Source organism: Amblyomma americanum, chromosome 1, assembly GCF_052857255.1.
Source record: "Amblyomma americanum isolate KBUSLIRL-KWMA chromosome 1, ASM5285725v1, whole genome shotgun sequence".
NCBI lineage: Eukaryota > Metazoa > Arthropoda > Arachnida > Ixodida > Ixodidae > Amblyomma > Amblyomma americanum.
Window position 1 is genome coordinate 505,754,568 of NC_135497.1, and position 23,481 is coordinate 505,778,048.

Genomic DNA, 23,481 nt, shown 5'->3' on the forward strand with positions numbered 1-23,481 from the left:
TTCCTTCATATTTTTATTTTAGACTCCCTATTATATGCGACAATCGTGCGACTCAGTATTCGTGGGGCCCAGCACAAATGCAGGACGTGACCAGCCGGTGTCCCACGACGTAGTAAATGCATTAAGGAGTGTTGGAAAGGTAAATATGCCGAAATGGTGGTGCTTGCCTTTCATGTGTTGCTTGATGCTAACTTTGCTTTGAATAGGATAACGTTCTGGCTCTGATATATTGATCCTGTCCTTGCTGTTATTACTGATATATTCCGTTCGCTCATGTTAACACGCCAAATGGGTCTGTTGTTGTAGCGATAGCTACATTACGGTAGCATTTCCAGCCTTCAGCGTGGCGGCGCCGCCACACTGTCACGTGGGTGGTCACGTGGTGCCATGGTGGGCGAAACCAAGCTGCCAGAGCTGTGAGCATGCGCCGTGTCAAGTGGGACGAAGATGAAGAAGGAACGCCCAGCGAAACGGTGCGGCGAAAGACTGACTTTGCAATTCAACTCAGCAAGTTCCACTCTGCCAGCTGTAGCTATCGCGTCACACCAGGATTATCCAGAGCTAAACCAGAGACATTCCTTCTTAACCCTTCTGCTAGCGATCGTTGTGGGATCAGCAATGCATTGCAAAGGAATAAGCAAATCATAGTGTTGCTTCAATAAAGGTCTTTTGTAACGTGTTTAGAAGCAGTCTCGTTTCTTGGGAGGTCATCAGGGCAGTTGCCTGACGTCGACAAGGGCTCATTTCAAGCCAACTGGCTCAGACATTGCGCTCTACCACCTTCTCATCATCATTATCAGCCTGACTGCGCCCACTGCAAAACAACTGTCCTCCCATGCTCCTCCAATTAACCCTGTCGGACAGTGCCAGCTGCGGCCACTTTATTCCCGCAGACTTCAGTATCGCATCCGCCCGCCTAAATTTCGGCCGCCCCTGAGACTCTTGTCTCCTCTTGGTATTTAGTCCGTTACCCTTAATGACCGTCGGTTAGCTTGCTGTTAAGTTAGAGGCCTATGGAAATGGTGTCTCGTTTCCCCCTTTTGCTGGGAACTGCTGCCTCCGCGGGAAGTCGAGAGGGGTCAGAATAATGACAGCGCGTCGCGCCCTTCGAGCGCTACGTCCAAGGCCGTGGGGCCAAAGGGGTGCGAGACCGCGAACGGCCTCGTCAAGTTCGCAAAGGGCCGACGACCTTTTTTCTTTGAGGAGGTACGAGCTCTCAAGTAGGGGGGGGGTCAGGAAGGTCGGCGACTTCTCAAATGACCTGACTGTCCAGATAAGCGATGGGTTTTTGTTACTAGCAGCAGAGACACTAAAGCCGAAGCGGGGGCGCCTCGATGGGTTGCAGATGGGGCGAGGCGCATATGCAAAACCGCTCCCCCTGCACGTTCCAAGAGGTGCGGGGTACACTGAGTCGTGCTCTGGCGAGCCCTGGGCTCTGCCCACTTGTATGTTTGGTGCCATTGCGCTGCTATTGGTCGAAATTTAGCGAGAGCTGGCATGGTAAAGCTCCGAGTAACTATTGAAGGATTTAAAGCCAGCTGAAAACAAAGGAGTGGAGGAGCGCGCAGAGTCTCATTCTCGGCCGCTTTTAAATAGCCTTTCTTTTAAACCGCCTTTTCCTCACACTGCCTTGTATTTCGGTCCCGTCATTAATCAATCAGTTTTATTTGTTGAGAAGTTGGAGTTACTGCCTCAGCCGGCAACGTGTCGCCAGACGAGCAGACGAGGACCCGAAGTGCTGTTCGTACTGCTAACCGCCGTGTATACGATCACCGGCTAACGTGCCAACATCATTCGTCGCTCGCTACGAACTTCCGGCCAGCCCAAACCGGTCATCCGATGTTATCCGATGCCTCATCCGATGCCATGTAATCCAAAGGCATCATCCGATGCCTTTGGATTACACGCACTGCCCAAGCCTGCCTTTGTATTACACGCACTGCCCAAGCCTATTTCTTGGTCTGGATTTAGACTAGGATGTCCTTAATCCGTGCTTGATCCCTGGCCCACTCCGCCGTCTTCGTCTCTCTTAATGGTAGTAGTAGTGGTCTAGTAAAAATAATGATAAAAAGGAAGGGTAAGATTTTTGCTAGTCCTAGCATCTGCCATCGATACTGAAGCACCTGAGCTGGGTTAGCGGAATTAAAGGATAGCAGGCAGAATGGAGAAATGAAATGAAAAGGGCGAGGGGACAGGAAGGGAGGATAGGGGCAGAGGTATGGCACCATTATCATTTTCCGCTCCATTGCTCCCTGCGTTTTCCTCAATTTAAGCTGAACCCTTTTCATTAGCCTGCACTTTTCAGACACATAGGTCACTATAGGTACAGCTGTTCAATTCTTTTCTCCTGAGGGATATTGGTAAACTGCCATTCATGACCTTATATTTCTTTTAAAAATTCATTCCTTATTGCATTACAATGACACACACTATCCCATCTTGTTTTTTCGAAAAAATTTCCGTGCCGTGGCCGCCATCTTAAGTTTCCAAATGGTAGACAAAGCACGCCTAGCAAAACAATTGCGGAGAAAAAAATATTTGCGCATGACTATGAATTTTTTTATGTGAATAAAGGACAATGGGTTTTCATACACAGTAAAATGAAATGAATTTGGTTTATTTTCTTTTTGTGAAACAAAAAATGATGTACAACACCACGCGATTTTAAATATCCTTCAAAAGTTTTATGTTCTCACTGTAGTCATTCCAACTATTTTACCAAGCTGCCTAAAAGGCAACGAAGCGGATAAATATGTTTCAGAGATCAAACAATGTCAGCGGAGTTATAAAAATAATTCTAAATTTTAGAAAAGGTGATTTTTTCGGCATATTCAGCCGTCAATTGCACTGTGAGGTGGTAGTAAGGCAGAAAAAATAGTAAGTTGTACTGTACCATTCAATGCCGTTTATTTTAGGTAGTAATGACAGTGAGATTTTTTTTAGCGAGAAAATAATTTTGCTAGTTCAGCACCGATGGCCGACTCCAGCAGTGCTCCGTGCCTGCTCCTCTTAACTGTATTGCACGCTGGAGCCGGCTGCAAACGAGATGTAGTAGCGCTGCACGGTGCTCCAAGTTGATGCTCCTACGTTTTGGAGGTTGAAAGGTAGGCTAGCGTCTTCATCCATCTCTCGACCCTTGAAACTCTTTGGTCGCTAATACGACGTAAGTCCAGTATGTGCAGTCAAAGTACACGAACAATTGATATCATAAAACACCCGTGTTCTTTATAAAGAGAGTGCTTGTTCAAACCGCCCAGTGAGTTCAATTTCTTTTCATCGAATAATTTCATGTGGAACCTACAGGGTTATAGTGCCGTTTGTAGTTTTGTCCCTGACTCTAATAGCTCAATGGGGGCACTATTTAACCTTAGTATGACCCCTGAAGACTGGCTCATGCTGACAAGCGCCTCTTTCTCCGGCAGACGGAGTACGAGAATGACCGGCTCATTCTACTTCACTCTGTCATGGGTATTGCCAAACCATAGCCACCCAACTCTCCATGCCTGGGCATCGGCTCAAAAGCGGCTGTTCACGCAAAATCAAGGCTACCAGCGCCCCTTGCGGGGAAAGTGTGAGGAGGCCAGGAAAGGGATTCCCTACGCGCCAAAGGTGCGTGCTGCTGGTTCGCGCGCATTTCATTCTCTCTGCCGCGAGAGGGTTGTCTGCGATGCGAACACCTCATCACGGCCAGCGGACGAGGAGGAGGAGGAAAACTGTACGAAAGCTAAAGGCAATTGGGCGAGCTTATGGGTGGGCCCTCGTTCCAGGTATCCACTGGCTTGAGCTGCCCTGCGGACCTGTTGTATGAGGGCCCGTTGGTCCTCCAGGTTATCGCTAGAGTTCCTGAGCATGATCCCGCAGGAGCATACGGGAGGATATACAGGAACACTAGTTATCTCTGGTCAGCAGCGGCTCCCACCGCTCAAAATACGTGTTCTTCGTCTGTAGAGTGTTTGGTTTGGCCCCACGTCCCCACGAAATGTGGAAAAGTGTAGGGTGGACCTGGCACCAGGGACAGGTGTCGGAGTACAATGTTGGATGTATGAGATGTAGTCTATCCACTTCATAGGAATTAAGACACCTCAGATGCCGTCTCTTGGCGGCAGCAATAGACGAACACATTTCCAAACAGCTAGCGGCAAACTAGGCTCGCTGAGTGCACCAGGCCATGAACGAGGTTTTAGGTATTTCCCGATGCGAGCGCCTCTTCGTGGCGAGCGCCTCATTCATCGCCCCACACATACTTTCGCCGATCGCCGAGAAGCGGTGCTCGCAGCCTTGACGAAAAGTTCGATGGTCCTTTGCATCCTTCGAACTTGGCACCGATGACCAGGCATGGAAAAAATAGGAGGCTAGGGCCAAACTCCAGAGAAAAGCTGACTCGGCTTGGCTCATGGAATATGGCACGATAAATCAAAGTGTTTTTAACTCTGTTACCAGACTAACGTGTACTAGTACACTTTAACCAGACCGTAAACAGCGCTTCCTGGCAGAAGGCCAGTTCAGTATGTTCTCTACTCAGGCGGTACTTGCATTTGATAGCGCTTCTCGGAGCAGTGGCGGGATGAGGAGGAGCGTGGCGGCAACGTTCTTTAGTAAGCGTCTCTAGTTACGACGCGGTGTTTCCTGATTTGCTTGCAACGCGACCGCTTCGTTTTTACCTTTTTTTAAGGTAAAAACGTTATATGGCACATTTTCAACGAAACCCGGCGTCGTTGTCGGCGTCCAGGAAAAGTGGTCCGGAAAAATGCTAATCTTTTCATCAGCAAAAAAAAAAAAATGCTGCGGTTCAACTATTGCTGAACCTGGTTAGAAGCGAAATACGAAAATGAAACTTAGTTCTTCGGGAAAGGAAATGACGCAGTATCTGTCTCACATACCGGTGGACACCTGAACCGGGCTGTAAGCAAAAGGATAAAGGAGGGACTGAGAGAATAAAGGAAGAGGTACCGTAGTGGAGGGCTCCTGAATAATTTAGACCACCTGGGGATCTTTAACGTGCACTGACATCTCACAGCACTCGGGCGCCTTCGCGTTTCGCCTCCATCGAAACCCTGCCACCGCGGTCGGTTCAGCGTTTTGATGGAGGCGAAACGCAAAGGCGCTGCTTTAATTTAATTTAATTTAATTTAATTGGTTTTTGGGGAAAGGAAATGGCGCAGTATCTGTCTCATATATCGTTGGACACCTGAACCGCGCCGTAAGGGAAGGGATAGAGGAGGGAGTGAAAGAGAAAAGGAAGAAGAGGTGCCGTAGTGGAGGGCTCCGGAATAATTTCGACCACCTGGGGATCTTTAACGTGCACTGACATCGCACAGCACACGGGCGCAATAGCGTTTTTCCTCCATAAAAACGCAGCCGCCGCGGTCGGGTTCGAACCCGGAGAACGCTGCTTGCTTCCAAGATTGCTTTTTTTAATTTTTTGGGGGGGAAAGGAAATGGCGCAGTATCTCTCTCATATATCGGTGGACACCTGAACCGCGCCGTAAGGGAAGGGTAAAGGAGGGAGTGAAAGATGAAAGGAAGAAGAGGTGCCGTAGTGGAGGGCCCCGGAATAATTTCGACCACCTGGGGATCATTAACGTGCACTGACATCGCACACACACGGGCGCCTTAACGTTTTTCCTCCATAAAAACACAGCCGCCGAGGTCGGTTTCGAGCCCGGGAACTCCGGATCAGTGGTCGAGCGCCCTAACCACTGAGCCACCGCGGCGGGGCCCAGGATTGCTTTTTGAAACTGGTTTTGAAGAAAGGAAATGGCGTAGTAACTGCCTCACATATATCGGTGGACATCCGAACCGCACCGTAAGGGGTATTACAATGGGTCACTTTCGAGGTCAAAAATTCAAGCACAGCGAGATTGTTACGAGGTAGCGTGGTGAAGCTTTCGCTTCAAAATTTCCTTCCGAAGGTGCGGGGAAGGGAATCAAAGACGTTCATTGCCAGGTGAGGACGCAAACCACGGACCACAAAACCGCGTTGCTTGTTGGCGAATAAAGGTGAACGTGGTGTATGCGTTGCCTTATGACTGTAAGTTAATGAGTAGGTGTGTCATTATAAAGGAAGGAAAAATTTAAATTGAAAAATTAATGCTTTCACATTCAAAGAGCGTAAGTTGTCTGAAGTGCCGTTGGTAATTTTGCTTTGTGTAACAGTGCCCTTCAGCAGATTCCTGAATTGCTGAAGCTGGAAGCGCCAAAGCCTAGCGCACTATCTTATACGGGGAGTGTAGCGTTTCTTATACCTACGTTTGCAGCCGGCTATAGCGTGCACTGCAGTGAAGAGTAGGCACGGAGCAACGCCGCAGCAGGGCGTAAGTGCTCTGCAAAATTATTCTCTCCCTAAAACAAAAATCATTCCAATTAAACTTCCTCAAATAAATATCATTGAATGGTGCTGTATCACTTACTACCTTTCATATTTTTACAAGAACGAAATCACTATGCAATTTCCCTGAATAAATAAAACACTCAAACAAAGAAGGACAGAGAAGAGACGAGGTACAAAGTGCGGCTGGAACTAACAATTGCACTTTATTTAAACAAGTCGGTCGCCTGAGGAAACCAGTCGAGCATGCGCAGCACAACAACCAAGGCGCCGGTCCTGTGGTTTTGTGTTCCTCCGTTGTCTTCGCCTGTCGCGCGGTCTTGTTTTGGAAATCTCATGTACCAATTAGCCCATACAAGATTTCTACACACACCGCCAACGATGTTTGGCAGATAACCAAGGAAGCACCGGCGCCGAAAGGAAACTTAACACCCTCTTTATCTTCCCTTTTATTCCTCTTTACTATCCTCTTGCATGCAGATGCGATAGGCTTCGAGAATTTCGCGCTCCACCTTGCCCTTGCCTCTACCTAGAGGGCTAAGCTCGGGTAGCAGCACGGTAAATAGCAGGTAGCAGCCGCAATCGAGGCAGTGGCGAGGCAGGTTTTCTCCGCCAGAGGGGTTCAAGAAGTTGTAGCGCTCTCGCAGCATGTCACTGATACACCGGCCTACTTAGCCGATGTAAAATTTTAGAGTGAAAGCTCTACGAGATGCAAAAGTTGTCTCCCTGTCGGGGCTGTCCTTGACCTTCGGTGAACTTGATAAGCCAGCATATCAACCGAATCGCTTTCTGAAACCACGCACAACAGGGCGGCAGAGATCCCTATTTCTTGCTGTGCGTAGTCAGGATGATGATGAAGATTATGATAATGACATGTGCATAAGGATGATGATATGTGCATAAGCATCGAAAAAGTTTGCTATGAGGCAAGGTGTTAACTTTGTCTTTTCCGCCACATGGAAGCTTACAAGCCTTTGTTAACTTGTACTGTGTGGCAGAACGAGACCTGTATGTATAATGACGCGGTGCTATTAAAACTGTTACATCACATGAGTGAAACGTCTGGTGTACAATTTTCCCCTGGCTTGAGAAAAGATTCCATCGTCCAAACATGCCGGTGCATCAGTGATAGGCTGCGAGAGCGCCACAACCCTTTTAACCGCTCTGACGGAGGAAACCTGTCTCGCCACAGCCGAGATCGCGGCTGCTACCCGCTGCTTTTCAATGTTCGCCTTCTATACTCCGTTTCATACATAGCTGTCTACACAGCCAAAGGTACGGAAGTAGTCCGTCAAAAAAAAACTAACAAAATGTGTCTCCCCGCCTCGCGTCGTGGCTGAGTGGTACATTCTACTTCCGGCCACCGAGCGTGACGGACGCAGGATCATGAGCTCCCACGGAGCGGCGATAGCGGCCGTTGCCGGCCGCGGAAACAGGTTTGCCAGCGACGTTGATGATTACGAGATCGTCCTGCCTACCCTGCCTACCGGACGTGTGGTTTTAAACACGGTCTTTCTGCACGGGGACGTGCGTGCGAGACCCTACAGGGTCGAAGACTTCAGGGACGCCCTCGCCAACGCTGGTGCGCTCCCCGACATCGTGGCGTTGGGGGCGTACCAGATAAACCACGTGTGGGCGGTGACCTTCAGCACCGCTGACGCCGCAAAGAAACTGGCCGCCACGAAGGAGCTGGAAGTCAAGGGACGCCGCTGCATTGTTTTCGATCCAGAAGACCACCAGGTAAACTTGCGCCTCCACTGGATGCTTCACGGCGTCGCCGACGAGGACATCCGTACGGCATTCGCGGCGTTCGGCAACGTGACCGAGGTCACCCGGGAGCGTTGGCGCGTCGCCGGCATGAAGGAGAAGGGGTCCACCACGAGGACCGTGCTTCTGAAACTGAAGCCAGGTGTGAAGGTGGACGACCTGCCCCACCAGGTACGAGTCGCTGGCGAGTTGGCTCTCGTGGTGGTTCCCGGGCGGCCGATGCAGTGCCTTCGTTGCGGCGGCACGGGGCACGTTCGCCGCGATTGCAAGGTGCCCAGGTGTTCGAAATGCCGGCGCTATGGACACTCGGAGGCTGACTGCGTTCGTACCTACGCGTCGGCCACCGGGCATGTAGCAGCGAGCGTCTCCGCAGAACTGATGGACGTCGTCGAAGCAGAGGAGGCAGCGAGCGGTGCCGACGACACGGGCAAAGCGGAGGGGGTGGCGGTGCAGCCAGCTGTTGCGAGTAGCAACACCGACACGGCTGTGGCTCAGGAGAGCGGGTCGCCAGCTACTGACCCATCTTCGACGCCTGTGGAAACGCCCAAAGATGGAGCGAGCTCGTCCGTGCACGTGGAACGGAAGGCCGCCAGCGAGAGCCACGACGAAAAGGACGACTCCCGCATGAACGTCGGCGTGACTACACCTGCGAAGCGGCCACACGCCGAGACCAAGGCCGACGGGGAGAAGGCAGCGGAGCCCAGCGTCGGGGAACCGCCGGCAAAGACGCCCCAAGCACGACGGGCCGGTCTGAGACCGCGCCCAAAAGTTCCGGCTGAGAAGCGTGGCGGCGACAAGGCGCCTCCTGACCAGGAGCACGTGCTCGCGCCGGATGACACCGGCGGCGACGGCATCGTCTAGCGACATGCTAGGCGCGGGAGGTAAGCACCGTGCTTTCGGTCTCTTCTTCCTAAGTTAAAATGGCTTCTGCAACTCCGTTTAAAGTCGCCACCCTAAACGTCAGAGGCCTGGCAGGTAAAAGAAAACAAAGCCAGCTGTACAGACTTATAACGGAGCAAGATATTGATATACTGGCAGTGCAGGAGACTAAAGTCGATGGTGAGGAAGAGACCGGGAGCATGGTGCGACGTTTCACGTCTAGGTATTTTGCCGTCGTTAGCCATGCTGTAGGCACATCGGCTGGCTGTATTCTTTTTGTTAAGAAGTTGCTGGGAATAGATGTACACGGTCATCATTCGTGCTTGTCGGGTCGACACGTGTCCATCGATTTTTCGCTCAGTAACATAGACTGGCGCATTGTTTGCCTCTACGCTCCTAATGTGGTTAATGACCGAGCCGCGTTTTTTTGAAAGCGTCGAAGAACGGCTTCGCACTGACAGACAGCTGATTGTTATGGGCGATTACAACTGTGTCCTTAGTGCGCGCGACAAGACAAGCCTCCGAGGTTTCCGAGACAAAAGCACCGAAGTGTTGTTACGAATGATTGTGAACTGCAACCTCGAGGATGTAGCAGAGTGTCTTGAAGGAACGCGTGCTGTAAGGTACACACGATTCGAGGGCACAAGTCACGCACGCCTAGACCGCATTTATGCATCCGCGGAAACTGTACCTAAATGCAATAGTTATGTAGTTATGCCGGTATCATTTTCTGACCACTGTTTGGTTCAATGCTGCATAGGATTCATTAAGAAGGGGAATGGTTTTTCATGGGAAATGTGGAAGTTGAATGACAAGCTACTTCAGGACGAATTTTATAACCGAGCTGTAAGGGAAGAAGTAGCAAAAATAGAACCAAGTAGCAACATGAGGATATGGCAGCAGTGGGAGCTCACTAAGGAAACTTTAAAATTAAAAGCAATAGAAAGAGCCACTTGTATACGTCATCAAGCAAAACAACAGGAAATTGAGCTAAAGACACTGCTTCAGAAGATGTTAAAACAGGAATGCCGAGCGCCTGGTAAATGGATGGAGGACATAAGAAAAACCAAACAAAAGCTAGAGATAATCGAAGAAGAACGTTATCGGGGAGCGTTGGTGAGGGCAAGGGCAGAAAACATGGCTGCAGGGGAAGCGCCAACGAAACGAGCACTTGGTTTGGAAAAAACCCGTGCCGAAAGAAATCACATTAACGAAATAGAATGGGGAGGTGTTTCAAAAACGTACATCGATCACATCAAAGGAGCCTTTTTCGAGCATTACCAGGCGCTCTTCGCATCGCACCCGGTAGATGTTATCACATTTAAGGAGGCGTTTCTAGCCGAGATGCCGCGTCTGGACGACGAAACTAAAGACAGATTAGAACAGCAGATAAATCAAGAGGAAGTCGAGCAAGCAATAGATAGTTTAAACCCAGGAAAGTCGCCTGAACCGGACGGGTTCAGCGCGGCATTCTACAAAGAATTTAAACATGTAATTTCCCCGGTCTTGAGGGTAATCTTTAACGAAGCCTTTAAAGTCAAAGCACTGCCTCCGTCCTATGGGTCGTCCCATACTGTGCTGATTCCCAAAACAGACGACACAGACAGATTACGACTGGTGACAGCATACCGCCCGATAGCACTCACTAATGTTGAGTACAAAATTTTTATGAAGATTTTGGCGCGAAGGCTGCAGACCGTGATTCATCACTTAGTTGGTCCGCATCAGACCTGCGGGATTAAAGGGCGGTCTATTTTTACAAATATTCACGTTGCGCGCAGTGTCTTAGAAACCTGTGATGACACAAATGGTCAGGTGGCTATTCTTCAGATCGATTTAGAAAAGGCTTTTGACTGCGTTGCCCATGAACTTTTGTTTGCAGTATTAAGCCATGTTAACGTTGGTTCTGTTATTCGCGAGGGTGTGGCCCTGGCGTACCGGAACTGCACGACGAAATTGATCGTTAACAAGAGTCTGGGGGCCCCCATTAGCGTGCAGCGTTCGGTGCGCCAGGGCTGTCCCCTCAGCCCCCTTTTATTTTGTATTTTTGTGGAGACCCTTTGTTTGAAGCTACTGAAAAACAGAAGTATTACCGGATTCAGTTTACAAGCAGCCGAAGTAAAGGTTCTGGCGTACGCTGATGACATTGCTGTGTTTGCCGTTGACGAGGGAGGCATAAGCGAGGCCGTTCAATGTGTACGAGATTTCAGCCAAGCTACTGGAAGCGGGGTTAACTGGTCGAAGTGCCTCGGACTTTCGCACGGAAGGTGGGCATCTAAGCCGGAGCGGTTTCCCAGCGTGCCTTGGACGACGACGCCAGATAAATACTTGGGCGTTCCACTCGCTGCTTACCGTGACAGTGAACAGTATTGGACAGGACAGATTAAAGAGATACGAGAAAGAGCTGATAAGTGGAAAGGAACGACCTTGTCCATTTTCGCCAGAGCCACTGTTTGCAACTTGTTCTTTATCAGCAGGCTCTGGTACGTCATGCAGGTGTTGCACTGTTCACGGTTAAGTATTCAAAAGCTACACCGAATTTTCGCCATCTTTGTCTGGTCGTCTGAATGGGAGCGCTGCAGCCGGACCAACCTGTTCCGACGGGTTCAAGACGGCGGGCTGGGACTGGGCCATTTGTTTTTGAGACAGCTGGTCAATCGTTTTTTGTTTCTTCGGGACACAAGAGACCCGTTTTTGCGTACCGTATGCCAAGTTAGGCTGCGGCATCTGCTTCCAGAGTACATAGTCGGAACTGCTGACGTTTACAGTAGGGTCACCGGTTTTTACCGGGAAATCGTAGCCAGTGTAAGGTTTCTTTCCGAGCGGTTTTCAAATGACTTTCTGTCGACTGTGAAACGAAAGAAACTGTACCGTGCTTTGTGCGATGTAGTTTTCCCGGTGCCCTTGTACAGGGCCTTGTACAGTGGAGGCCAAGACAAAGATGTTTTAAAGAGAGTTAAAAACATGCAGGTGCCATCAGGAACCAAAACCTTCTTTTTTAAGCTGCACACCGGAACCTTACCGGTTAAAAAATTTTTAGAGGGAAAGGAATTATTTTTACCCTGGGGTTCTCACTGTTTAATTTGCAGAAAGCCTGAAACAATAGACCATGTATTTTTACACTGTTGGGAAGGGGTTTATTTTTGGGATGTATTACAGCGAACCTTAGAGAAAGAATTTCCACTAGACCCGTATGGCATCCGTTACTTATGTGTTGAAAATGAGGATGGGGTGCCTTATGATTTAATAATGCTGACAGGCCTCCACTGTATATGGCGCTCGAGAATGGCAGGCTTTCACTGTGACAGAGACGCAAGACCTGCCCGAATCTACTTTCGAGAAAGTATGGACATGTTTCTGGCCATTCAGAAGGCCGCAGCGGAGCCTCCGGAGTGGCTCTCAAGACTAGAGCCACTCTGTACACTGCGTGAATTTTAAGTTGACGAAGCCAGACTCATGCTGGCTGACTTCGAGTCGGGTGTACATAGCGTTTGTCTTTTGTTGATTGTTTGTTATGTGCAATTTTCTGTGTCAAAGCCAGGCAATAAAGAAAAAAAAAAGTGGCTGAGTGGTACGAAGCGCGGGCATGTTTGTTCATTTTGTGAGGGGGCCCAGGTTCGATCCTCAGCGTAGGTTTGTTCTTTTTTTTATCTTTTTTCGGCGAATCTCTAGATAGAAAGTCTAAATGCGAGCCATATATAAGTGGCCTTTTTTGTTATCAAAATGAAATGACTTCTTTAATAAGAAGCGTGCTGTTAACTTTTTCCGCAGGGAAACGAAAGTGAAGTGAGAGTTGGCAACGGACGTGCTGAGAGGCGCTGTTTTTCGGTGTTCACGGATTTTTTCGCATGCTGCACACAATGAATCATTAATTGTGGGGTGATAGAATTCAGTGTGGCTTCAATTATTTTACTCCGCCAGAAAGACCTTCTTTCTTAAACCTCACAACTGTCCGAGGGCTCACTCCGGTCATCTCGCCCACAATTGCGAGAACGTCACGCACAGTCTTCTCGGGGTGGAGCTTCCTTATGCTTGCGTAGACATTAACTATCACCGCCTTGCAGTCTTTAGAAAACTTTGGAGACTTCACCTTGGAAAAGAGGCGAACAGGAGATGTTTTCGAAGTCGAAGCGGGGGAAGAAAACAAGCGAGCAGGTGACAGCGACGCCATTTTCACAAACAGACCTGCCGGCTCAGCTGCGAAAACCTGATACAGCCGGCGCCTGAGAAAACGAAAAATCTGCGTCACTCGGTTCTGGAAAACATAAAAGAAAAATCAATCTATTTGCAAAATAAAACACTTCCATCGGTCTACTATAATATCAACTACTGTTCACTTTGCTTGTCAATTCATTTCTATTTTTATTTTTGACGCACTATATTATGATGCGGACGAGGATCGCAAACAGGCACCGTAGCCTTGGCTGCGTAGACAACTAAGTATGAAACGGAGTATAGGTAGAGGCGAGGGCAAGCTCTAGCGCGAAACTCTCGATGCCTATCATCAGTTCCTCATGCATCTCATTGATGCAGGATGAACTACGTTCCCTTTCGGCTCCCGCGCTAGAGCCTTGGTTAAACATTGTTGGTGGTGTGCGTCTTAGTTGTGCTGCGCACGGTGGACTGGTTTTCTTAGGAGACGGACTTGTTTCAATAAAGCACAATGGTTAGTTACAGTCGCGGTGTGTTCCTCGTATCTTCTCTGCCCTTCCCGTTTTAACTGGTTTATTTATTCAAAACTATGTACCAACTTACCCAGATTGCAACTCTTCTACAATATAATTGACGGCATATATATAGCGTTTCATCGACGACTTTACGAAATTAAAAAAATAGGCTTTTCGACTTCGAAGAGCGCTTATTTCGACATAGCTCTGTCAGGGGTGTAGTAAATCACAATATAAGCAAATACGTGCTAACAAGCAGGATGTGTAACTAATACTGATGATGATGATGATCGTGGATTTTTATGGTGCAAGGGCATCTCGATCCACCTTGAGCAAAGGCCAGCAGACCGATTCTTCGCCCACACCTGCCGTGGTTTACCTTCCCGTCGCTCCTCGTTCCGCTGTCCCGTTCCGAGGCGAAGCCACCGAAGACATCGACAATTGGCTTCAACACTACGAACGCGTGGCCCGCTACAACGTCTGGGCTGCGGAACATTGCCTGCAGAATTTGCAATTCTGCCTTGAGGGCACTGCCCGTCACTGGTACGAGAACCACGAGCACACCGTTACATCGTGGGTACCTGCAAGACACAGCTGCGAAACACTTTCGCTAACCAGCATCGTCGCCAACGCGCAGAGGTCCTCCTGCAAACCAGGTTCCAGGGCCCCGATGAAACCGTCACTAGTTTAGTGGAAGACGTGTTGAGGCTTAGTGCCCAAGCCGACCCCCGAGCCACCGAGGAAAAGAAGGTGCGCATTCTTATGCGAGAATTAAAGTATGACATCTTCAGCGGTCTCATTCGGGATCCTCCCACCTGGATGGATGGATGGATGGATGGATACGGCTGAACCCTTTACATCGGGCGGTGGCTCAAGCCACCTAGCCATGTCTTGTGAAATTTTACTCCTGTCTTGCTTTTAGCCACCAATCAGATAACCTTCGCTTGGTTACTTCTAACCTCTTAAAATCCACTTTCCCTTCACTATCCCTAAACCCCAATGCCTTGGGTAAGTCAGCCCCGCTGCCTTCCACTGTAGGGTGAAGCCCTTTACAGAAAAGTATCAAGTGTTCAGCCGTTTCCTCCTCCTCTCCGCACGCAATGCACAAAGTGTCTATCTCCTGGTACCTGACTCTATACTTCTTAGTCCGCAAAACTCCAGTCCTGGCCTCAAACAACAAAGAACTTCCCCTACAATTATCATAGATATTTTCTTTGACAATTTCCTGTTTAAAGGTCCGGTATGTTTCTAGTGCCGATTTCGTCAGCATCCCTGTTTTCCACAAAGCTCTCTCTGTTCCTTTAACCTTTTTCTTAACCGATAATTGCTGATTTGCCCCCTTACTGCTGTCCAGATATTTGCTTGTCAATTTTCTAGTTCGCTTTCTCCATTTCGTGTCAACATTCTTTATATACAGGTATCTGAAAACTTTCCTAGCCCACCGCTTTTCCTCCATCCTTCTCAATCGTTCCTCAAATGCTATCTTACTGCTAGCCTCTCTGCTCTCGAAAGACGCCCATCCCATATCACCCTGTACCCCCTGATTTGGTGTATTGCCATGTGCTCCCAAAGCTAACCTCCCTACTCCCCGTTGCCTAATTTCCAGCCTTGCTTGAACATCTGGCCTCATACACAGGACCGCATTCCCGAAGGTCAGGCTAGGGACCATCACCCCTTTCCAGATCCCTCTTACCACCTCATACCTATTGTAATTCCACAGTGCCCTATTTTTCATGACAGCTGCATTCCTACTAGCTTTATTCATTACATATTTTTCATGCTCTGTCAGATACTCAACACTGTTATTTATCCACACCCCAAGATACTTGTACTCATTCACTACCTTTAGCACGAACTCCTGTATTCTATGCTCGCCGCCCTCTTCATTAAATGTCATGACTGCAGATTTTTCCTTACTATACTTGAAGCCTAATCTGTCTCCCTCTGTACTGCATATGTCTAACAACTTCTGCAGGTCTTCCTTGTTGTCAGCCATTATCACTATATCGTCCGCATATATTAGTCCCGGTAATGTCTGTTTAATCAATTCCCCTTGCTTGAAAAAAGATAGCTTGAAACCTAGTCCGCTCCCCTCTAGCTTGGCCTCCAAACCTTGCAGGTACAACATGAACAACAAAGGGGACAGAGGACATCCTTGTCTAAGCCCCCGCTGTATCTCTACAGGCCCTGATACATTTTTTTCCCATTTTATGAGCACTCTGTTACCTCTATATATATCTTTTAAAAGATTAATTACTCCATTTTCCACATCCAATGTGCCCAATATGTCCCACAAATGCTCCTGAGTAACGTTGTCATAGGCTCCCCTAATATCCAGAAATGCTAGCAATAAGGGCCTATGTTCCTTTTCCGCAATTTCTATACACTGTGTCAATGAAAATAGATTGTCCTCCAACCTCCTTTGTTTCCGGAACCCATTCTGTAGTTCCCCTAGCACCCCCTCGTTCTCCACCCAAGCCTGCAGTCTATCCTTTATAATTTGCATCACCACCCTGTAAACCACAGACGTCACTGTTATGGGGCGATAGTTACTTACGTCTGCTTTGTCCCCCTTTCCCTTATATATCATGTTCATTCTACTTAATCGCCATTCATCGGGGACTTTCTCATCCACTATCATTTTGTTCACTACCTGTATTAATGTTTGCTTGGATTTTGGTCCTAACTTCTTTATCAACGTAATCGGGATACCATCTGGTCCTGTTGATGTGCCACTAGGAACCTTCTTCTCTGCCCTTTCCCACTCTCCTTGCTCAAGTGAAGCTATTGCTGTAACCGGTCTATCCTCCTTCGATAAATTATGTACCACGTGCTTTGCTGAAAATTTTTCCGTCATCCTTGTTCCTATGTGTTTTATTGCTTCATCCCCTTCTAGTCGAATACCCTCATCTGTAACAATAAACCTTTGTTCTAGCCTAGTTTTATTACTCATTGCATTTAGATGTTTCCAGAATTTTTGGGCTGCTTTTCCATCCTTTTTATTTACTTTTGACATCCATTGGGCACCCTTTCTTCTAATTTTCTCATTAATCAAATAGGATGCGTCCCTTCTACACTTTATGAAGGTATCCCATTTTCTGTCTACTTCGGGTTTTGGTTCCCCCCTCTTCTTGGAATATCTGTGTTCCCTGGATGCTTCCTTGCGCTTTTCTATTGCCCTCTTGACCTCCTCATCCCACCAACTCTTGGGTTTGCATCTTTTCCCTTTTAGCTTTACTCCCACCTCAGGAGTTCCTTATGCTACCAGTCTTTTCGCCGACCGCCCGGCGGCTTACCCCGTCGATGCCATGCACCTCCGTGGGGTCATCCGCGAAGTTGTTAGGGAGGAAGTTCGGAAGTATCTGCGACCCCACCGATTGCACATCTTCGTACCCCGTCACAGAGGTCGTCCGAGAAGTGCAACGTGCACTTTTTTCTCGCTGCTCCGTCACCCCTCCTCCTGCACAGCTCACCGTGACGTACGCCTCCGTCGTCCGTCGCTCGTCGCCGCCACCGGTCGATCGCCCTTTCCCCCCTCCACAGCTCCTACCGCCTCCTGCGCCTGCCTCCACCCCTCGTTTCCAACAGAGTGGACCAAGCAAGGCCGACGCGTGGAGAACCGCCATTGACCGTCCGCTATGCTTTCACTGCGGGGAAGCCGGTCACATCTATCGCCGCTGCCCTAATCTGGAGCTCGGTCTTCGCGGATTCCGGAGAGATGCGCCCCGCCCCAAGTACGGCGAGCAGCCTCGTGAAATTGAGGAATTTCTGCGCCATTCCCCTCCACCTGAGCGGCCTTCTAGTCGTGCGTTTCGGTCGCCGCCGCCGCGCCGGCTCGATTCCCCTCTTCGCAACCGCCGCGGCAGCCTTTCTCCTCGTCGGGAAAACTAAGCTCGGCGACTCCTGGAGGTGGCGTTGCCGACCACGAATCTGTAAAAGAGCCTCCACGTACGACGTCCCGCTCCGCTTCACCTACCGACAACCGTTCCGCCGATGCGATAGCCGCCTCTGCTCGCCCGGTGTGCAATAATCTTCACGTACTTATGAAAGGCCACGCCACGACGGCCCTCGTCGACACCGGCGCCGACTACTCCGTCCTGAGTGGGGAGCTGTCCCGCCGTCTTCGCAAGGTACTCACGCAGTGGTATGGCCCACAGATCCGAACCACCGGATGCCACCTCGTCACCCCAGTCGGCCGCTGCACTTCTCGTGTAGAGATTGATGGTCTCACGTGCCCCGTTACCTTCGTCATCTTGCAGCGCTTCTGGAGAGATATTATTCTCGGTATGGATTTTCTGAACGAGTTTGGCGCTGTTATCGACTTCGCCGACTGCCGCCTCACCCTTCGTTTACCTCCCCTTGACCCGCCGAGCTCCGAATCGACGTTCTTAGGCGCACGTCTTAGCGAACCACGTAATTTTGACGCCTGACATGAGCATGCTTCTGCTGGTCGAGTCCGCACCCGTTGCCTCTGGCGAAGTTCTTCTTGAAGGCAGTGTGCAGCTACTTCTTGACAGGGGTGTTGGTGTTGCTGGAGGTGTCACTCAGCTTCACTCTGGCTGCGCCCAAGCCCTCGTCACCAATTTTTGCGGCGTTCCGCAACGCCTCATCAAGGGCACAGTAATTGGCTTCATCGAGCGCATCGGCGCCCCTGTCGATGCTGAGACCCTCTCTGCGGCTCCTTGTCCGCCTCCTCCCCAACCCTCGGTGCCTCCTTTAGGTGTCCGCATTGCCCCGCAACTCTCTGCTCAGGAGAGAGACGAGCTCGTCGCTCTGCTCGGTGAGTTCCACGACTGCGTTTCTACGTCAGCCGTGGTTCGCCAGACGCCAATAGCAAAACACAGAATAATTACCGACGATGATGTCCATTTTGTTCGTCAGTCACCTTATCGGGTTTCGTTAAAAGAACGCGAAACCATACAACATCAAGTGCCCGAAATGTTGGCCGATGACATTATCCAACCATCTCCCAGTCCGTGGGCTGCTCCGGTGGTGCTGTTGTAGAAAAAAGACGGCACCCTTCGCTTTTGTGTTGACTACCGGAGCCTCAACAGACTCACGAAGAAGGACGTATATCCAACTCGGCGCATCGATGATGCACTTGACCGCCTGCGCCATGCCCGTTACTTTTCATCCATCGACCTTAAAAGTGGGTTCTGGCAGATAGAAGTCGACGAGCGCGACAGAGAAAAGACGGCTTTCATCACCCAGGATGGACTGTATGAGTTCAAGGTGATGCCCTTCGGACTCTGCACTGCTCCAGCGACCTTCCAGCGCGTTATGGACACCGTGCTCGCTGTCCTCAGATGCAGACATGCCTTGTCTACCCTGATGACGTGTCACTTTTTCAAGCACATTTCATGAACATCTCGTTCGACTAAAAGCAGTCCTGCAGGCTATCAGAAACGCCGGTCTCATCCTCAAGCCTACGAAGTGCCAGTTTGCCTATGATGAACTGAAATTTCTGGGCCGCGTCGTAAGTCACGAGGGCGATCGTCCTGATACCGATAAAACAGTGGCCGTCGCTTCTTTCCCGACGCCGTCGGACAAGAACACCGTGCGGTGGTTCCTCGGCCGCTGCGCTTAGTATAACGCTTTCTTTTCAACTTTTCGGATATCGCCGCGCCGCGTACTTGCCTCACGAGAGTCCGTCCCCTTCCAATGGTCTGGTGAAGAGCAGCTTGCATTTGCCCGTCTAAAACGGCGCTTGCAGGCTTCCCCTATACTTGGCCATTTTGATCGGGACGCCGCGAGTGAAGTACACACTGACTCTAGTAACAAGGGCCTCGGTGCCGTCCTGATACAGCACCAGAACGGTGCCGAACGTGTCATCGCATACGCGAGTCGTGTTTTGTCGAAGGCGGAAACCAATTACTCGACCACGGAAAAAAATGCTTCGCAGTAATTAGGGCGATCACCAAGTTCAGACCCTATCTGTACGGATGCCCATTCCATGTGGTCATTCACCACCACTCTCTTTGTTGGCTGACCAATCTAAGGGACCCTGTAGGCCGACTTGCGCGGTGGGCCCTTGGACTGGAAAAATTCGACGCTACGATCTTCTATAAGTCTGGTCGCAGACACACTGATGCTGACTGCCTCTCCCGCGCTCCCGTCGAATCCGCGCCTACTGATACGGACGACGACTACGGAATCTTCCTAGGAGCTCTGAGTGCCGTAGATATGGCGGTGCGGCAGCGAGTTGACCTCGAACATCGCGACGTGATCTCACATTTGGAGGGTCAAGGAGGCGTAGTTCCACGTCCTTTTGTACGCGTATCACGTAATTTATGCCGTCGTGACAACGCTTTTTATAATAAGAACTTTGCCCTGAGCCCGAGGTCATGGCTTTTAGTTGTGCCCACTGCTCTACGCGACGAAATTATAGAAGCGTCTCATGATGACCCCTCCTCGGGACACTTGGGGTTCAGTCGAACGCTCGCGCGAATACGTTCGAAGTACTATTGGCCACAACTCGACAAGACCGTTCGCCATTACACCAGGACCTACCGCGAGTGTCGACGGCGCAAGACTCCATCCGTGAAGCCTGCGAGACTCCTTCACCCCATCATTCCACCGCTCAGTTCGTTCCAGCAGATCGGTATGGACCTACTCGGACCTTTTCCAAAATCGCAATCGGGGAACCGATGGATCGCTGTTGCAACGGACTTCCTCACGCAGTATGTCGAATCACGCGCTCTACCGTCATCAACGGCTTGGGATGTGGCAAATTATTCCGTCGAGTCCGTCGTTTTTGGACACGGTGCCCCAGAGGTGCTTATCAATCTTGGTGCCGCATTTATGTCTCAACTTACCTCACAATACTGAGCTTAAGACACACCGCCCACCGCAAAACTATCGCATACCACTCGCAAACAAACTGGCTGACCGAACGCCTTAACAAGACCTTGGCTGACATGCTCTCAATGTATGCCGACGTCGAGCACCGAACCTGCGACGAAGTGTTAACGTGAGTAACTTTTGTGTGCAACACCACGGTTCATGAAACTATGGGATTTTCACCGTTTCGCCTGATGCATGGCTGGGAAGTCATTACCATGCTCAACGTTATGCTGCCCCACAAGCCAGACGTCTACACTCACGCCGATGCTCAACTCGTCACCCAACTTGCGGAAGACCGACAGTAGGCACGCCTTCGCATCAAAGATCGCCAGCAAGCCGATGCTCGCCGATACAACGAAAGCCACCGTGATTTTCAGTTCAGTCCCGATGATCGAGTCTGGGTGTGGACTCCAATTCGACGCCGTGGTCTTAGCGAGAAGCTACTGACACGATACTTTGGCCCGTACGAGGTGATTCGCCGTATAGCGAGTTAAATTAAGAAGTGCTGCAGATCGTAACAGGGGCGTCCCGCCGCCCGCCTACTTCCGAAGTTGTTCACGTAGCACGCCTGAAAGCATACTGTGTCAGCTAGGAGCACGTGGCCTAACTCTTTGCGCTCTACACATGTTTTTCAGCCTTAATTTTGTCTCCCTACGCATTGGTACAATGCGCCATTCGGGTGGAGAGCAGTGTAATGTGTGTTATTTGTTCTCCCTTCATTTTGCACTTACTCAACGTCATCCTCAACCAGCGGGGTACCGATCGACGGCAAAGAGAAAGAAGCTCGGAGGGAATCGCTCGTGAGCACGGCCGCGGCCGCTTGGCCTGTCTCTGGCGCCTGCTCCTTTGGTCCTGGTGCTCCAGTGTCCATTCGACGCAATGTCTGAACAACCCGTGACCATATATAGTGTGATTCTACACAACTTTTAAAAATAGACTTTTTTAGTTCGAAAAGCGCTCTTTTCGACATAGCTCTCAAAGCGGTGTAGTAGAGAGAGACAAAGAAAGACAAACAGAATGGCAGGGAGGTTAACTAGGCAGCGCCCGGTATGCTACCCTACACGTGAGAAGAGGAACGGAGGGCGAGATAGAAAGGAGAGAGAACAAATTGAGATGATCGCTTTTCCACATGCCAGTTGGCCATTGCTTGCAGGGTACACAGGGCACACACTGATATTTCACAACCTTGCACTCAGTCCTGAGTCCTTCAAGAACTTGAAGTGCCTTCAAAGCTGTCCTCTGCGATGAAAGCTTACTCCAAGGACCTAGAAACTTGGCTTTAGTAAGGGGTCCAGGATCTAAACGGCGAAGTGTTGCAGCCGGGAGTGCACGCTCACGCTGAAACTGAGGGCAGTTACAAAGAAGGTGTTCTATAGTTTCGTCGCACCCACAGATCTCACACGCAGGAGAGTCTGCCATTCCGATTAAGTGGGAGTAGGCATTTTGAACGCCACTCCAAGCCACAGGCGACACAACAGCGTAGCATCGCAGCGAGAGAGGCCGGAGGGGGGTCTGAGTTGAAGTAAGGGGTCTAGGCGGTGCAGGCGGCATGTGGAGTTGCCAGGAGAAGACCATGACGCTAAAAGCTCTGTTCGGCCAAGCATTCGCAGATGTCTTGCTGCGTCGGCTCTTGTCAACGGTATCTGGACAACGTTGGCACTGCCGTGAGCCGCTCGAGCTGCAGCGTCAGCTGCGTCGTTTCCGACAATGCCAGAGTGTCCCGGTATCTGCTGGAAGGCGATGTCATGACCCTCTTCCTGCGCCTGGTGTTGGGGATGTCTTAATTCAGCTACGAGGTGATCGTGATCGCCATGGCGTAAACCAGAATTAAGGCACTGTAGGGCTTCTTTTGAGTCGCAGAACGCAGCCAATTTGTGGGGCGTTTGTGCACCGATGTATTGCACAGCCGCACGAAGAGCGGTCAATTCTGACCCGGTGGAGGTTGTCCGATGCGAAGTTTGCTGGATAATACTGGTCTGTCTCACAGGAATAACCGCGGCGTCGGTTGAACTTGTACCTGAGACCGAACCATCTGTATACGCATGAGTGCGGTCACTATATGCTGTGTGGAGTAGGTAGAGTGTCAACTGTTTAATGGCCGGTGTCGATAAGTTCGATTTTTTCGTTATGCCCGGAATAGTAAGGCACAGGCATGGCTCCCGCCGACACCACAGCGCAGAGGAAGGCCGTGCTGCCGGGGTTAACTGTGATGGGATGGACGACTGGTGGGCTGCTATAACCTTTCAAAACGCTGCGTGTGGTCTTTGATCCGTCACTGAGAGAAGGTGCTGCTGGAGAATCCTTGTTAGATGCCGTATGTGAACCCGCAGGGTAAATCACATTATAAGCTAAGACGTGCTAACTAGCAGGATGTGTAACTAATATTGATGATGATGATGATGATAGTGAATTTTTATGGCGCAAGGGAATCTGCGTCCAAAGACAGCAATGACACAAGATATTTTTGTGTGCTCCTACTCATATTACTCCGAACTGATAATTGAAAACTGAACTTTTCAGTTATTACTGTTACGCTCCTTAATTACTTTAAGGCTTGTAGCACTCTGTAAGTAATATCCACGTCAGTTTTTAGAATTTCGAAAACGCGGTTACTCTCGGCGCTGGGGCCCACCAAATCTGCCTACATCACGCCACAATACGTGCGCTTCGAGAAGCTTGGAGGCAAAGCAACCTCTCCAGTGCACTTAATTCGTCGAAATAGCCAAAATTTGTTGGGCCCCAGTGCCGAGGGTAATCGCGCTTTCGAAACTCTAAAAACTGATATATATATATATATATATATATATATATATATATATATATATATATATATATATATATATATATATATATATATATATATATATATATATATATATATATATATATATACTGCTCACACTGGGCTACACTCGTGTCTACATTTACAGAGCCTACAGTAAAAGTTAAAAACACTACTATTCAATATTAGATAACGTTCCTGCTAATTAGCACATC

At 49.7% G+C, this 23,481-nt stretch overlaps 1 protein-coding gene across 1 annotated transcript; it reads left to right on the forward strand.

Moving 5' to 3' along the window:
- Positions 1 to 7,673: 7,673 nt before the first annotated feature.
- On the forward strand, positions 7,674 to 12,542 carry LOC144116151 (uncharacterized). The gene has a single exon (XM_077650857.1). It carries the CDS (start codon positions 7,715 to 7,717, stop codon positions 8,954 to 8,956), a length of 1,242 nt encoding a protein of 413 aa, XP_077506983.1. The 5' UTR covers positions 7,674 to 7,714; the 3' UTR covers positions 8,957 to 12,542.
- Positions 12,543 to 23,481: the final 10,939 nt, after the last annotated feature.